We start from the raw sequence: 17,625 nt of genomic DNA on the forward strand, positions 1-17,625 counted from the left end.
GAAAAGAAAACAAGTCGCGTAAGGCGAAAATACAACATTTAGTCAAGTAGCTGTCGAACTCACAGAATGAAACTGAACGCAAAGCAACGCAGCAAGACCGTATACTCGTAGTCCACAGCTCACGGCATAGGCGGTGAAATTGACAAGAAGAGCGGGGTAGTAGTTGCTCTGGGAAGGATAGCACGCTTTTCTGTACCTCTCTTCGTTTTAACTTTCTGAGCGTGTTTTTAATCCAAACATATCATATCTATATGTTTTTGGAATCAGGAACCGACAAGGAATAAGATGAAAGTGTTTTTAAATTGATTTGGAAAATTTAATTTTGATAATAATGTTTATATATTTAATTTTCAGAGCTTGTTTTTAATCCGAATATAACATATTTATATGTTTTTGGAATCAGCAAATGATGGAAAATAAGATAAACGTAAATTTGGATCGTTTTATAAAAAAAAAATTTTTGTACAATTTTCAGATTTGTAATGACCAAAGTCATTAATTAATTTTTAAGCCACCACGCTGAAATGCAATACCGAAGTCCGGGCTTTGTCGAACATTACTTGACCAACATTTCAACCAATTTGGTTGAAAAATGAGGGCGTGACAGTGCCGCCTCAACTTTCACGAAAAGCCGGATATGACGTCATCAAAGACATTTATGAAAAAAATGAAAAAAAGGTCTGAGGATATCATACCCAGGAACTCTCATGTCAAATTTCATAAAGATCGGTCCAGTAGTTTAGTCTGAATCGCTCTACACACACACACACTGACACACACAGACACACAGACACACACACGCACATACACCACGACCCTCGTTTCGATTCCCCCCTCTACGTTAAAACATTTAGTCATAACTTGACTAAATGTAAAAAGAGGAAGAAACAAACAAAGCACACAGTCAACCTAAGACAATAAAGACTAAAAACATGTTTTTGTCTACGTGTTCGCAAACATTTGAAGCAAACCTTAGAAATCAATCACCAGCAAGTAATTTGAGTTAAAAAAAACTGTCATCAATTCTAAACTGCAGTTTCCCAAAGTCCAAGAGCCTTTTCACAATCAGGCAAAGTCTGGTCTTCCCCAATAAAAATTGTATAAACTAAAAGTGTACCTACAAAACCTATTGTCATTCCAATTTGCACCTTTCTGGATTAGCTGGATTCGTCTTCGTTAAATTCTTAATGATAGTCACAAAGTAAACTTATGATATCGATTCAGCTTCCATCACTGTGTGGTTGTCAAAACAAAACGAGGACGTAAGGATACACAGAGTATGTTGACAGTTCTATTTTGATAACAATTCATTCACGCAGGCTCCCCTGATACTCTCACAAAGTGCTTGCCACACTGTCTTTCCCACGAAGAGATAGATGTGTACATAAACGGACATACATTCGATTTTTAACCTCGAGTTAGACGCGGAGACAAGTGACAAAGCGAAAATATATGTGTGTTATACGAAGGAACATTCGATTTTTCGCCTCGAGTTTGAAACGGAAAGAACATAGCCATCTTTCAAGTAAACCGAGGGCTCTTTGCGGTTTAACTCTATGCACAGTAACACTGAAGGGATGTTCCCAATCTCAATACTATTCTTAAGGGTATTTGAAGACAAAACATAATCTTATACCTTCCAGGTGTGCTGGTGGCACTGGTCAATAGAATTCAAAAGATTTCTAACACATACCACAAGGTGGTCTTGACGTGTCTGTCCAAGAGAGCTGTAGCTTAATAAGTTCTATCATTCAAAAGCAGAAGGAAATGTTGCCTTCTACTTACTGATTCTTACTCAGGTTTTCATTTTTATAATGAAAAGGTATTTTTGTACATGGTCAGTGATGTTCCCAGGGGTCGGCCCTCGGCCCTGGGCCGGATACCTTGGTCTAATGACCGGTACCTTGTGTCTCTGGCGGACAAATGTCCGATAAGTTTATGTCAGAGACGGACACTGACCGATCGTTTTATTGCCACGTCGGACATGGCAACATTGATCCGTTTATGTAGATCAGGCATCAGATGATACGTCTCCTAATCTCCGAATCGGCAACGTCTTCTGTTGTTTGGTTTAGTAACTTCGCCGTTTGAAGACCGCGCAGTTTAAGAATTTCCGAAAGTTCAACTTCCGGTTGTATAGATTCTAGAAACTGCGAATGCGATCATGCCGCCTGCGAAGAAATTGAAACCGGACAAGGACCAACCCAAGCTGTGTTTTCGACAGTCAGATCATGATCAGTCGTCAAGTGTGACTGTGACCGGACCCACTGTGACTGTGAGTACGAAAACGGCGACGACACCACCACGGACGTTTGTGCCTTCATGGCTTAAACTTTATCCATGGCTAAATTTCGATGGCGAGAGAAAACTGATGTTTTGCACAGTGTGCATTTCAGCAAACCACACACACACACACACACACACACACACACACACACACACACACACACACACACACACACACAAGAACTAGAAGAAGGCAAGTTTGGAATACAATTACAATATATTTCTCTCTCTGGTGTGTGTCACAGTGTGTGTGTACCAAAGGAGGATGTGGACGGCTTATTTCTTTCCACGTGAAATGACCGATTGTTTTTTACAGTTCAGGACAAATGTCCTATACTTTCAGCAAGGCTAGGACATTTGTCCTATAAGGACAAAATCCAAGGAACATCCCTGCATGGTTCACACTGAGTACTTTCTTTACTCATGTTTCCTTGGCATTCTTGATTGATTGATTCTTACCGGTAGACCCAGAGGATTGCATTGTTTTCACTCACTGGTTTTAATTCAGGTTTCGAATTTTTGTAAGACGACATTTGTATTATACAGTCATGCTGATGCTATTTTTAAACTTCAAGTTCTTTTTGGCACTCCATACAAATTCATTACAAATTCTGAAACTCAGCGCGTGTTATTACTATTCATGCATATTTGTGCAAAATCAGCGTTGCCATTCAATTACTGTTAATTCAAATCACGCACAGGACATAACATTTGGATGGTACTTATCACAAATGTTTACATAGCTATGCCTAGATGTGTACACATACAAAAGAAAAGCCTAGATGTATGTATTGCTACGCACAGTATGTTTATGAATCGTACCTTTCAAAAACACAGAAGATCGCGACCTACTTTCATAAGTCACAGGTAAAGAAAATAACACCTGTTTACGCAGAGGGACTGAACTCGTGTACACCAGGTACATTCAACCGACTTTGGTAGCGCAGAATAACGCCCGCAAACGAACGAGAAATGTCGCAATTCTAGACAGGTGATTTTTTCTTTCGCTGCCATACAAAACAAAAAAACCCAAGTTTCCAAACACAATCATAATTGCACTTTTTTTTTTGCTTGATGAAAGAAGAAGGCTTTTGAAAACAGCAATACATTTTCGTGCATAGAAAAAACAACCGCGTATAGATTGTATGCTCCCAGCGCTATCCTGTATAGTGTGCAAAAATCTGTTTGAAAGACAAGCCATAACATTCCACTTCGATATCAATAAGGGCGTTGAATTAATAAGTTGAATGTACTTCGCACAGACATTCATTGACCAAGATTTGCTGTTTAAAGCCGCAGGCTGTAAGTGTGTGTCACTGTGTGCGTGTTTGGTGGATGGACTCGACTTTATTTTTCGTTCTCCCTGAAAATCTGCTTTTTTTTTCTTTTTTTTGTGTGTGTGACATTTTTCGGTGATACTCGTAGCATTTTCTTCTCTCCTTTCTCGACTTTAAACGTATGAAAACAATAAATAACGTAGTCACCCTTCCCTCTAACTCTAAGATAGCAGGACCAAATTAAAAGAAAGAAAAACGTGCTAAGGTAGACAAACAAAATGTCTATGTCACTCTGCGACGAATTTTACATCAGAGATGGAGTCAGCAATGACTGATAGTATAAATATATTATGTATACATGCATACATTAATTACGTAAGCCTGGGAAAATCTGATTTCAAACATGCGAGGCCAACAAAATAAGATTTGTTTCCGATGAGAAACTTTTTTTTTTCTTTCACATTTTTTAAAATTTATTTCTTTTTACTTTTTTTGTAATTGAAGTTTTTATCTTATAAACACAGGCACATGAAGCTTTTTATTGGCCAGAAATCGTGCGAGTTGTGTCCCCTGGGTGTCGCAGAAGAGGGACTTTTCTGAAAAAGTCTCCAAAATCGAGTTTAGTCAATTTTAATTTTTTATTTTTGTTTAAGGAATACAAAAAAGTTATAGGTTCGGGAGTAAAGAACTAGGGTCGATCTGGGAAACAGAAACATTGAATTTTCTCTTGGCCTAAGCCGCGTGACCCGGTTAACCCCTCGGTACACTATCAATTCCTAATCTCTTGGATGGCATCGACAAAAGACATCATCATCATCCATTCATGCCTATCTTTTTGATGTTCTCTTGCTATCTTTCAAGAGCAATTTGATACAATCAGCAAGGCTAGTGGCTGGTGAGAGAGAGAGAGAGAGAGAGAGAGAGAGAGAGAGAGAGAGAGAGAGAGAGAGAGAGAGAGAGAGAAGTCTGAAGTCTGAATGTTTTAATGAGTAGGCCTTGGGCCCTTTTCATGGAGATGAGCACATCTCAAGCACCAGCATACAAATGCACATAGTAAACAAAAACAAAAACATCCTACTCATTATATATAATGATTAATCCTGTTCCAATAATTCCGGTGTGCTTTTCACACACTTGAGCGTACATGGGTGTTTGCGTGTGGTCATTTGAATGGTGTGTGTCTCTGAGTGTATGTTTACGAGCGCGTGTATGCTTTGTAAGGGAGTATCGCCCTGTTTCGTTTACGGATTACGAGTGGAAAGAAAGAGAGAGAGAGAGAGAGGGAAAGAGAGTGAGAGAGAGAGAGAGAGAGAGAGAGAGAGAGAGGGGGAGAGAGAGAGAGGGGAGAGAGAGAGAGATTTGCCCAGTCCCGATGTGTTTTTATTAAGCAGAGTCTACTGTAACACTAACAGCTGACATTATCTATTCATAAGCTCATAATAGCATACTTTGAAAACGTGACATTAGCAAGCCGTTTATGTTACCAGGTCCTGACACGAAGGAAGTGTATGACATAATTTTTGACCAAACCAACAGCTCAGCAAACACAAAAAGGTATGATGAAAGCCTGGACCACAGGGGTTTCTGACCATCGAGAAAGCCAACGCAAGCATGACAAGAACATGACCAAAGCAAAGGTCTAGAGTAGTTAGCAGATAAAGAAAATAAGCGTCGAAGTACCGTGTTATACCTCGAAGGCCAGGAAAAAGACCAGAAAGGAGAGCGAGACAAACGTGGACAAATTCGATAGAAAAACGACCCCCTGTTGACAAGCCAAACTGGATGACAGAGGAAGATATTATAATATATAATATGTCCAGACAGACACACTAACTATACTGACAAACTGAAAGACAATGGGACGGATAGAGAGACGCAGACAAACACGCTGACGGTGACCGGGTCACGGGCGAGAGACCCCGAGTCTTTCGTGAGACAGATAGACAGACAGTAAACGAAAGGGTGAGACAGATAGGCAGACGCTGACAAAAACAAGAACATCGACGGCCCGAGAGAGACAGAGACAGAAAGAGACAGAGGGGGAGGGGTGTAACACAGAAACGGCCCAAAACAGAAACGAGCGTATAGTCTTATCGTTCCACTCTTCCACAAGTGCACCAACCCGTATTCTTTTCCTCACTTATCCTTCCCACCACACACACATAACCGACCCGCAGAGCCAGACCAGTGAATGAATAAATGAATGAATCACCGTAACATCGATTTCAGTCATCCCACGCAAAATTACCTCACGGAGGAATGTCGCGCTTGCAGTTACAACCCCACCTGAGGCTGACGAGCAAGTAATCTGACTTAATTCGAATTTGAACAACCTGAGTCGCCGTTACAAAGTAGTTCAATAATTGATACAAGAAATTACGGTAAAACGCGGACAAATTAAAGATGTAGGTGATAGACGGCTAGTGGATTACAGGATTTGCAAGTACTACGGTTGAGAGTGACGGAGGGGGTGGGGTGGGGTGGGATCCGCGTGTTTTGTATCCTGTTATGTGCGCACACGTGTGTGTGTGTCATGTGTGTGTGCGCGCGCGCGTTTGTGTGTGTGTGTGTGTGTGTTGTGTGAGTGTGTGTGTGTGTGTGAGAGAGAGAGACAGAGAGAAAGAAAGAAAGACAAACAGACAGAGACAACGGAGACAGAGACAACGGAGACAGACAGAGGAATGTATTGTAATATGTACGTTTGTGTCGTGAAAGTTCAAGCAATGTCTGCTGTACAGCATACATGTACTTACGGATACAAATATATATTATGAGTGACACAAGAACAATTTTCATTTGTCTTTCTTCAACATAACACTGTCATACTCGACATTCTATACGCAAAACGGACAAAGAAATCGCTGAAACAGTGAAAGGTTCCCTCTCATCTGCGTCAAGAAATCCACAACAACTTTTTCTTTCTAAAGTTCGACAGCTACGCGAATAAAATAATCAGCGAGACATATATATATTTACGTACACAGACAAGCATACAGGACATAGACAATGAAAGAAGAAAGAACATGAATCAGAAAGAACAGGAAGCGAGCCACACATCAGACAAGCGTACCCAATGACTCACAAGGGGTCAGAGACAAGAAAGAAAGGAGACAGCAACAGGCCCCTCACACCTTACCATCTTCACGTATTTTTCCAGGTGAGAATTGACCAGTTCCAGAGTCGCTATATCCCAGTCCTCTTCCTCTACGTAAGAGGCGTAACGTTGCGAGGCCATTCCAGAATTTCGCACATCATGCACCGCCACTGGCTAACCTCACTGTTTTCACCGTCACACTTCGCTGAGGCGGCGCCTTTGAAGTCTCAGGTGTGACATCGGCCGCTACTTGCCCGGAGTGATATTCCCACGAGGGCTCTTTTGGCACGCTGATGACCGGTAGATAATATCCTAACCCACGGCCTGAAAAGTCCACTCAGAAGGTAATCCAGGTGTGTCGTCTGCGTATTTTGGCCCGTTTTCCCGGCAGGTGCGAGCGCCCAGGTAAATCGCGACGTTCAAGATGGCCGCGGCACGCTGTGACGTACAGCCCAAGTACAGGTAAAAGCGAGCAGACGACACACAGTCAACACACCGCCCAGCGCACGCTTCGCTTGAGTGTCGCGAGATACACGGTCAATCTAAATGTCTCCTGTCACAGCCATCCCTATTGGCTATTGTCATTTGAAGCGACCAATCGCTGGCTCCCAAACAGAGACGCGACGCTCGGCGGGATTGTTTCCATACCTGGCGAAACCTCTTGGCCAGGCAAATCAAAAATGCAACGAAGAAAGAGCGAAAGCGAGTGAAAAAAGAAGAGAGAGGAGAGTGCGAGAGAGAGAGAGTGCGAGAGAGAGAGAGAGAGAGAGAGAGAGAGAGAGAGAGAGAGAGAGAGAGAGAGAGAGGTCCCAAACTGGCAAAAGAAACAGGGGGGAAAAGATCGAGCCAAACTACTCCAAGTGGCGTGCTCAGCCAGGGGAAAACAAAACAGTGCACGGAAATAGAAGGTGATTGTATCGACGGAATTTGCCCCGTTGTGCGACGGAGGTCAGTCGAAAACGGTCCGAATTCCTGATCGTCGGACAATGAGACAGGGCGACCATTTCACACTCCAAGTGTTTAGTTAGAAAAGGAGAAGGGGGAGGGGGGAGTTGTCAAATCTGAGCGTGTTAGCTTAACTGTTTAGTCTTCGCACCAACTGCCTTGAGCGACCGAGTTTCTGGATTTAGTGTTGTGACAGAGAGAGAGTGATACTCGAAGCTGTTGTTGATTGTTTTGTTATTCAACTTATTAAGTAGTCTTTGTAGGATTTTAGTGGTAGGTTTTCCCTGGAAAAATCAAGAATGTTAGTAATCGAAATCATCATAAATAAACAAATAAAAACTCGAGCACCACTGCACCACCATTTCGTTGACAAAATCAAAGCTTAATTACATAAAATCTAGCTTGTTTCGGTTGACATGATGTAAGACAGAAAGGGGAAAGCGTTTAATTGTCTTGTTTTTTTTTTAATCGTGAACAGACGTTCACATGGTTTACTGGATACTAGACTGCATGGAGTGTGACAGAAAACGAACGAGACTTGTCACTTGTTCGTTGAATAATTATAGCCGTCTGTTTTGGTTGTCTTTACCAGAGAGTTCGACAACTGTACTCTTCAATACTGTACTGCCAATCAGTTTTAACAGGCCGGGAAGTACTTGCGCAGGTTCAAGATCCCTAGCATCAATTACCACACTTGAACCTTGTTTAAGAATCTTTAAATCCCGTGTTAGTTATCATTGACGGTTGAATGATGAACGATGCAGAGGAAAATGTCAATAGCGATTAAGACACTACTTAAATATTTTCCTCGGGAAGAGCAATGAAAACCTCGGATCTTAAAAACCCTTTTGTGAATATCATATTTTCACGCACTGCGAGACGGTTATGAGAAAAGCAGTCTGCATGCACCTCCTATTCTGTCTTTGATGTGAACGCACCTATTGTACGAAGTGAAATGGATTAGATAGAAAAATACTTGAATCACACAATGTCTCCAATGAAGAAAGCAAACTTAAAAAAAACTATTCAACGAAACTGAATCATTTATTTCTGCAATGAGAAAATTGGCAACCAATTATCGCTTTCCAAACGACGAAAACTCCTATACACTATAGTGTTAAATAATATACAATCGTGTTGCACAAAGAACAAGCCAGTCTGATTGTCATCGAATGTAGGTCTAGTTAGGCCTCGCTACATACTTTAGTTTACTACTAAGTAACTACTTCCCTACACAGGTGTATACCACCCTCGCCTTGATCACCTGGCCTCACCTGGCGTTCCAACACAACCCCGTTAATTGGGTGATGGCGCCAGGTGTACATGATATTGGCCAGGTAAGACAGTTGGTGTTCCTTCACCCCCAGGGTTTGGGGGGAAACTGTCAAGATGAACGATAAACTTGGGTGGATCCGGTTGGCTGGAAAGTACTATAATGCCGCTCTCTCTCTCTCTCTCTCTCTCTCTCTCTCTCTCTCTCTCTCTCTCTCTCTCTCTCTCACACACACACACACACGCATACACAAATACCTCCCACACACACACAAACACAAACACACACTGCACACACGCACCTACACACATAATTACACACACTCTCGCTCTCTATCACACATTATACACACACCCACACACACACACGCACACACACACACACACACGCGCGCACGCACGCACGCACGCACACACACACACACACTCACACACACACTTGGAGAGAGAGAGAGAGAGAGAGAGAGAGAGAGAGAAGAGAGAGAGAAGAGAGAGAGAGAGAGAGAGAGAGAGAGAGAGAGAGAGAGAGAGAGAGAGAGAGAGAGAGAGAGAGAGGAGTGTGTGTGTGTGGATGTGTTTGCAGAGATGGTTATGTTTATTTCTTTTGTAAATTATATCCCCTTGTCTAAAGGGCTTTTAAAGCTGAGGACAATAAACTGTCAAAGCGTCTCTCTCTCTCTCTCTCTCTCTCTCTCTCTCTCTCTCTCTCTCTCTCTCTCTCTCTCTCTCTCTCTCTCTGTCCCCCCTCTCTCTCTCTCTCTCTCTTGATTCATATGGTCTTTCGTGCAGCAGCATCGAAAAGCACAAGTACACGGCAACGCTCTATCTTGTTCCATCACCCAACGCACCAGAGAAATCGTATCAGCCGGACCTCCGCAGGTACTCTACTCCTCATCAGTCTACAACATGTTTACGATCGACACGCAGGAGGGAGGGCGGCGCACACCTTTGATGACCTTGATTACCTGAGCCACACTACAAAGGGGGGTTCACGTCGCGGCAAGGTATGAGGTTGGGACGAGTGTTTACAGGTAAACAGTACTCTATTTCTGACCAGCCCAGGTAGGGTAAAGCTCATTGCCCCATGACTTAAATGCGGGAGGGGATCGGGGACTTAATGGGACAGTCCAATCGTTAAATTGACCACAACTGATAAAAGCTTTCATACAACAGCTTTCAGTGTTCGTCAAAGGCAGAACGTGTATGCGTTACCCACTGAATTATGTGTGGGGTGTGTAACTCAATGCTATCAATCTATGTGCTCACGAAAGCGGAACTGAAGTGCCAAACGAATGTAAAAAAAAATATACAGACACACTATGACATTTATAGCGTTTTTCAACTTATATTGTAAGTAATGCCTCACAAGAAGACAACTGTTGTTTTATTTTATCTATTTTAAATTCATCAAAAACAAGAGGAAAACCAGAGCGGAGAAAGATGACTACCACCTGCTCCAACGTGAAGAACAAGTCGTCCTACTCAGACTCCGCACTGGACATAACAGACTAAACCATCATATGACCACAAAGCTGAAGCTAGTTCCCTCCCCCCTATGTCCGTGTGGCAAGAATCAGACAGCAGAGCACATCCTGCAGGCTTGTCCATACCACAGTGCTCTGAGGGACACCACCTGGCCAGAGGAGACAGCGCTACAAAAGAAGCTATACGGCCCCAAAGAGGACTTGGAGAGGACAGCACGTTTCGCCCGGCAGTCCGGACTGACGATCTAACAGCGAACGACAACAAGAAGAAGAAGAAGATCTATTTGAAATCAAAACAAATTTAAACCAAGAAAACACATGAAGAAAACAACAACAAGCACTTATATACATGTGGCCTGCACGTTTAATGGTTTTGAAAACTTCAATGCGCGCTGAACTATTCCACGTGTTTAAAGGATCCTACTAGTCAGGAAATGTAAAAGCTTTAACTTCCTGCCAAGCAAACAAAAACTAAATGAATAAGAAAAGTACTGAACTGTTAGCTTCCATGTTTGACTACTTGCAACACCCAAACAACTCTTGTGTCCAAACTATGCCACGCACGCTACACACGCAATGATACATAATCATAAGCCGCAAATCATTAACTCGTATGAACGTAATGATAATCCTCGACACATTACAACCATACTTTGACAAGAAGCTTAGTTACAGCATAACCCGTGGATTAAAATTGGTGACATACTTGTCGGCATTTATGCAAAATAAGCTGTTCAAGTATGCAAATATAGTGTATCGACCAATCACGCTACACACGCAATGATACATAATCATAAGCCGCAAATCATTAACTCGTATGAACGTAATGATAATCCTCGACACATTACAACCATACTTTGACAAGAAGCTTAGTTACAGCATAACCCGTGGATTAAAATTGGTGACATACTTGTCGGCATTTATGCAAAATAAGCTGTTCAAGTATGCAAATATAGTGTATCGACCAATCACGCACGAAAACGGAATTGGAACGTAACCAATAAATTATTATCGTTACACTCTTACACAGGCTGATGGAGAGAACTTCTATGTTTGTTTCGTAGTTTTCCTTGTGTGCCTTGGCTCTGCTCACTGTTGCTGGTCCTAGATACTGAGGACAATATAAATATGCAAATCTATGCAAATGTATGCAAATGAGAACCGCCCGGCGTGCAGCATGCTCGCTCGAGGGGGAACAAACGTGTTCGGAGGGATATCGTCTTACTAACTTTAGTTTGTGCTTGTCCCCCAGAAAGGGTCTTTGTTAGATACTGGAAGATTACAAGTTGTACAGTACTAACTGATATGCTTTCCCCCTGCCCCATGTCATTTGTGTATGGGTTAATACAGAAAATAAAACGATGTTTCCTGAAAACAAAGCATAACATATACTCTGTCTGTCTGTCTATCTGTCTCTTTCTGTCTCTATCTTTCACACACACACACACACACACACACACACACACACACACACACACACACACACACACACACGCACACACGCACGCGCACGCACGCACACACACACACACATATTTGCGTCTAATCAGATGTAAATTGAGACCAAAGCGTTACTAAAAAAGGACTTTCTTGCCGCCTTCTATTACAAGAGGAAGTAAGGTGCACAGTTCAAAAGTAAATCGGCAGAATACACTTGAATCTAGCAAAACCTCATGCAGCTTTTTTCAACCCAGTGAACGATTTCTCGCTCAGCCGTATGGCAAATGGAATGGTTGTATTTTTTATTGTTCGTATTATGTTCTATCATGTTAATGTTGAAAGAAAGCCACGTGACGTATGAAGATGTTCCCATCCTGATGAAAGCTAGACAGCCGCACCAGATGTTTTAAAGTAAAACAGGTCTATCCAAACAAATGATGTTATGATCAATGATGGTATCTCGGAGGGGAATCTTTTCGCTTCACTTTGTTCTAGTGAGGGGGTCTTTGTCCTCGCTACAGTATCGTTATACTCTGGCTTTTGTGCCGAGCAAATACCTTGTGTCACGTTTTACTGACAGCTTGAAAGAGACACAACATAAAACTTCGAGGGTGGTCGTGATGAATCATGTAATGCAACTGCTGCTCATTGTCTCGACATTTTGATGATCAGCAATATTCCTTTTTGTTGTTGTCATGTTCAGCTTACGCAGCTATAATTATGCTCAGAATACAAAGCATTGAACAAAGTGTGTGTTTGTGTGTGTGTCTGTGTGTGTGCGTGTGTGTGTGCGTGAGTGCGTGCGTGCGTGCTTGTGCGTACGTGCGTGCTTGTGTGTGTGTGTGTGTGTGTGTGTGTGTGTGTGTGTGTGTATATGTGTGCGTGTGTTTGCGTGCGTGCGAGCGTGTATGTAAATCAGTATGTATGTGTAGGTGTGGGCGTATGTACGAGTGCGTGCGTGTTCGAACCTTGCTGACAAATTAGTTAAAAAAAAAAGAAAAGGAAAGAGTACTGGCAACCTTTGGCGAATAACCAGTCCAGCGAGCAAGCCAAGCAATCTGGCTTAAAGCTAGTACTCTGGAATTTCTACTCGATCGGAACGCAGACCACTGTAGGCAAAACGTACAATACTGCCCAATCAAGCGTGGAAGACGTTCACATAATAATGGCAACACGCACGCTGACCACAGCACAAAGAATACAACACACCCATTGCAACAGATTTACATAAACTTACAAGGTATGTAGGCTGTGAGGCAGAAATGGGATTAACGTGATTAAGCTGATTTCAAACACCTGACGGATATAACTAAACGACGCCTGCACTGAGTAATCCACGGACCGGAAGTCGGGTATGATGGAATCGACAAGCAATTTCTCCCAAATTAGGAAGTGGTACCCGTACTCTTTTAACCGTACGCTAATACACTAACTTCGTAAGAATATAATTATAGATACGTACAGGCTAATAAAAAATATCTTTGAGGCACGAACGGAATTTTATCCTGCTCCTGAGAGACTACTATCCCGTGTGTTGGATAAAAGAGAGTTTTGTATGTTATGAAATATCGATAAAGGGAGTGTTCACGATCCTCTTTGGGGAAACGTTTTCTGGCATTTTGTCATTTTGAGTCCACACCCGAAAACGAAGTATGACTCTATTTATAGCGAGGTAGACAACGTATAAGTAACTTGAGTATACATGAATGTTTTTAGCCAATGAATACTGGATAAGAAGAAATGAAGTAGTTGTGGAACCTAATCTTAGGTAGGCAGTGTCCGTACAAATAATGTTGCTAACCGGTAATTTTACTTACTTACTTACGTAATGCCCGTTATGCCTGTAGGCACGTAGGGCAGCAAACCGGTAATTGTAATCCGGTACCGATTCTTGATCCTCCAGAAACCGGTGTATCATGCAATAGCAAAGTAATTATGTGTGTTTTCTTTTTGTTAAGTAACTCCGACAGTCAAAATATCAACTAATAGGTCTGATTGATTAGTAATTTCCTATCGGGTAATATGAGATTTCAACCGGTAAAATAAAATAAAAATCGGTTCAACGAAATCCCTGTTTTGGGCGATGGTTATGCAAGAATTTTCTGTTTGTTGTGCAACAAAGAGAGGTCAAACATATTGTATCGCTGCTATCCCATAAAGATAAAGCAGTTTCCAAAAAGGTCACACGCACACGCTCTGCCGACATGACGGCTTTCTTAAACTTATCCTAACCGCCATGTCCAGTCAACCTTCTCAATTATGACACAATTAATCCGATAACACAGACGGTGACAGCGAAGACCAATGAAAGCAGGAGATTAAAAACCCTTTAACATAAATCTACTACTTTGGTCACACACACAATCATGGCATGATTACTCATACGTGTGTTGTTCTGTGGATGTACTTTAAGAACTTCCCAGAGCACACAGACTGGTACATGCATTGATTAGGACCCCAAGACAAATATAAGCCCGACCTCCTGTGTGTAGTGACCCACAACGGCAGCGCTGACTGCCAGCACTGACACATATAATGATCCAGCTGGATCTCCAAACGACTCTCCTTGGAACCACCTCCGGCTCGGGTGCCTCGTTGACCGCGAGCTAGAGCGCGACAACCATCCCTCCCTTGCGATGGCCCTTTTCTTTTTTCTTTTTCTTTTTTTCCCCCCATCTAAAGTTGGGGTCGAACCCGGGAACATGCCCCTAATGGTTTTACCGTGAGGGCGTTAAACATTACTTATCATCGTGTACTTTTGGATTGTACTTCACATGTCGCGTCATGGCGATTCAAACTTAGGCCAGCCAGCGTAAGACCTTACGCAAAAAGCTACTTTGGAGCTGATAAGTCAGACAGCTGTACATATCAACTGATCTATAGCAGTAACTTTGCGTGTCTAATCGCGTATTACCTGACCGTCGGCCCTGCCCGTAATCATAACGGATTTCGTTGCGTAATTAATGTGAAAAGGACAGACGCCGATCTTAACGGGGCAGTCACATGCTTTATTGCACGAGTTATTATAAGGCAATACTAAAATTAAATCACCAAAAGAATAGATGCTTTCACCAAAAGAATTGCTTAGTTAGCAAAAGATATTCTAACAAAAAATCGGATGTTTCCACCCACAAAATAGATGCTTCTAGCAAAAAACCCGATTGATTCTACAAAAAAAAAGAAATGAGACTTGCAAAAGAATTCTCAATTTATAATAATAATAATTGTCAGTATAAATACTGGTGTCACATGACTGATGTGAACCAGTTGATTGGCTAATGGCGATGCGCTAAAACTGTTAGCGCACTCTTGGAGTGCGCTAACTTTTCCACAGAGCGTATTCTTCCGCCCTTTGCCTAAGCGAGACTGTGCTCTCATCCTCAGAATTAATTAATGACATGTAGCTTATATTCTCCACAATACCAAATGACCATAAATTCCCTGCTTCTCAATTAAAGCGGAAGTGGGTTTTTTTCTGACAGATTGCATGTGCCTGTGCCAACAGTGCCACGTACTGATCTAAAAATAGAAGCCGCTGTGTTTCATCTAATTTTCGCCGACTTGCATAGATTCTTCTCATATGCCGTGTTAGTGGCATGTAGCTTATCATCCACATTACCAAATGATGAGTTAGTATACAATTCCCAGCGGCTAACAGAAAACACAAGTGTTATTCCGATAACGTACCAGCTAAACCAGTTTGGAAGACTGACTCGATCGACTCTGTCATACGTAGCAGACTACACTGAAATACGACTGCATCAGTTCAGTAAATGAATGGTTTCAGAATTATTATTTCAAGGCAAGAACAATCGTAATCGAAAACGTGTAGGGTTCAGAACGTTCTTACCATATATATATATATATAAGACTTATTACCAGCCTGCCTCATGCGTGCAGACTCAGTGCAGACTGCAGTGGTTCCATTGCCCTAGCCTAGCAGTAGCAGACGACATAAACCCCGCTCAGCAAATTAACATGTTGGGCAAATGTGAACGAAAAAAAGATGGGGATATAATACGTGTAGGGTTCAGAGCATTCTTACCGTTCATATTAATTTTAGTATCAGACTCCCCGATGAGTGAAGATACAACAAGAGAAATATGCCACATTTAATTTGAAAATGTGCTAACCGTCGAGTCCTTCGACTTCGAGTCAATTCAAGGGGAGTCACTCCGCACAGTCAATCCGTCGAAGCTCGACTGGAGGTTTCGAATCGCAAATAACGAAGAGCACAGTCCTTTCTCCGAGTTCAAATGAGGTCTCTCTGAAAGATCATCACTGTTCAGCTTAACGCTACACTGGAATTTACCAACATAAATTAAAATGCGTGTGACGAAAGCACGACACACTTGAGACAGCCCACACAAAAGTAGATCTTACTGTACACGACCTGACCACACAGTTATGCCTATTCAAATGCGCATAGCAAAATGTGCGTTTGGAATCTTCTTTTTTCTATGGCGGTACTGACAATATCGTTATTAAAACAATCCCAGTGCACTAAGGGATTTATAGAGCAAATCTCGAAAATAATGATTGAACTCAGCGCTATGCGCTTCGTTCAATAATGAATTTTCTCGATTTGCTCTATAAATCCCTTAGTGCACTGGGATGTCTCAATAACTTAAATAATAATAATGAGAGGTTATATAGCGCGAACCACAGTGAATTGTGCTCTCCGCGCTTTACATATTAACTATGAATAAAAACTATACTATTTAAACATCAAATATATACATTCTAACAAAAATAACGTAACGTATACACACTGTCATCAGTGAAAGTTAAAAGCGCCCGATGTACTGGCCCGGTACAGTATAACATCGGTTTGCTATCATTTCACTGTTCATGTGTCCAGTTTAAACCAAGTTAAATTTCCCATTGGGACCTATACAATCGCCATCAGGTTTGTTTACGTTTCTTGCTCGCAGCAAAGAACTCTCCACAACGAACTTAACCTTCGCCGGTGGTCGTGGGTCCGTGTGGACCCAGAAGGGTGTTTAATTGCAAATATCTCTTTAACTAGTTGGCATTTTTTAATTCCGCCCTGATATCACCCTTCGTGGTGGACTGGGCGTTAAGCAAACAAACAAACACAATTTTTTAATGAGCTTTTAAGAATGCGTCAGGCACCTAAAAAGCTCTTATGTCCTAAAATTTCAGCGAGAAGTAATTAAAAAAAAAAGTCATATTTAGACTACAAACATCGTGGGGCCGTGCGGACCCATGTTTCTCAAAGAAGGAAATGAGAAGCATGGGTCCGCACGGCCCCACGATGACTTCCGTGTGTAGTCGAGAACCCGGACGGGCCAAGGTTAATGCGTACATCATTTAGATTGTGAACTGCGTACGAATACGAAATCAGAAATCACCTTGTTTTTCTTTACTAAGATGTGTCTACCCAAAACTCGTAAACATCTTCCATTATGTTAGTACTGTGTCCCCTTATGTTCACTGAACACTGTGCCAGCACGTTTAAAGCATTCGGTCAAGTGCAGCCGTGTCTTTGTCCACAAGCTTTCAGTGGTCGTCGCACATACCTCTCTCGACCAAAACGGAACTAACAGGACTGGTAGAGAAAAAAAGGTTGCGAGGGGGAGGGGAGAGGTATAGGGACGAGGAGTTAGGTTGAGATGGGGGAGGGGCGAAGGGGGGGGGGGGGGTAGGCAGGTTCCATGGAGGAATGACCTGTGAAGGGTACTAGAAAGTTTTAGGGTAAAGTAGAAGCCTTTCATAAGTAGTAACCGAGACAAAAGGCCGTAAAGGCAAGCCAAGGCCTACAGGTGTCGCTCCATTAAATTTAGCTTCATGGCAAATAGTCTTA

The 17,625-nt window shown here is 42.2% G+C and overlaps 1 protein-coding gene across 4 annotated transcripts in view; it reads right to left on the bottom strand.

Moving 5' to 3' along the window:
* Positions 1–17,625, bottom strand: part of LOC138952877 (apoptosis-stimulating of p53 protein 1-like) — a 105,544-nt gene that overhangs the window by 23,418 nt on the left and 64,501 nt on the right. Inside the window, exon 1 of one of the 4 annotated variants that reach the window (XM_070324624.1) lies at positions 6,700–7,157. The exons of the other annotated variants lie outside the window; for them this stretch is intronic. Coding sequence (XP_070180725.1) covers positions 6,700–6,798 — 99 coding nt within the window. The 5' untranslated portion in view covers positions 6,799–7,157. Of the gene's footprint in view, positions 1–6,699; positions 7,158–17,625 lie in introns of those variants that run through there. 4 annotated transcript variants of the gene reach the window in all.

Source organism: Littorina saxatilis, linkage group LG17 (genome assembly GCF_037325665.1).
Source record: "Littorina saxatilis isolate snail1 linkage group LG17, US_GU_Lsax_2.0, whole genome shotgun sequence".
Lineage (NCBI taxonomy): Eukaryota > Metazoa > Mollusca > Gastropoda > Littorinimorpha > Littorinidae > Littorina > Littorina saxatilis.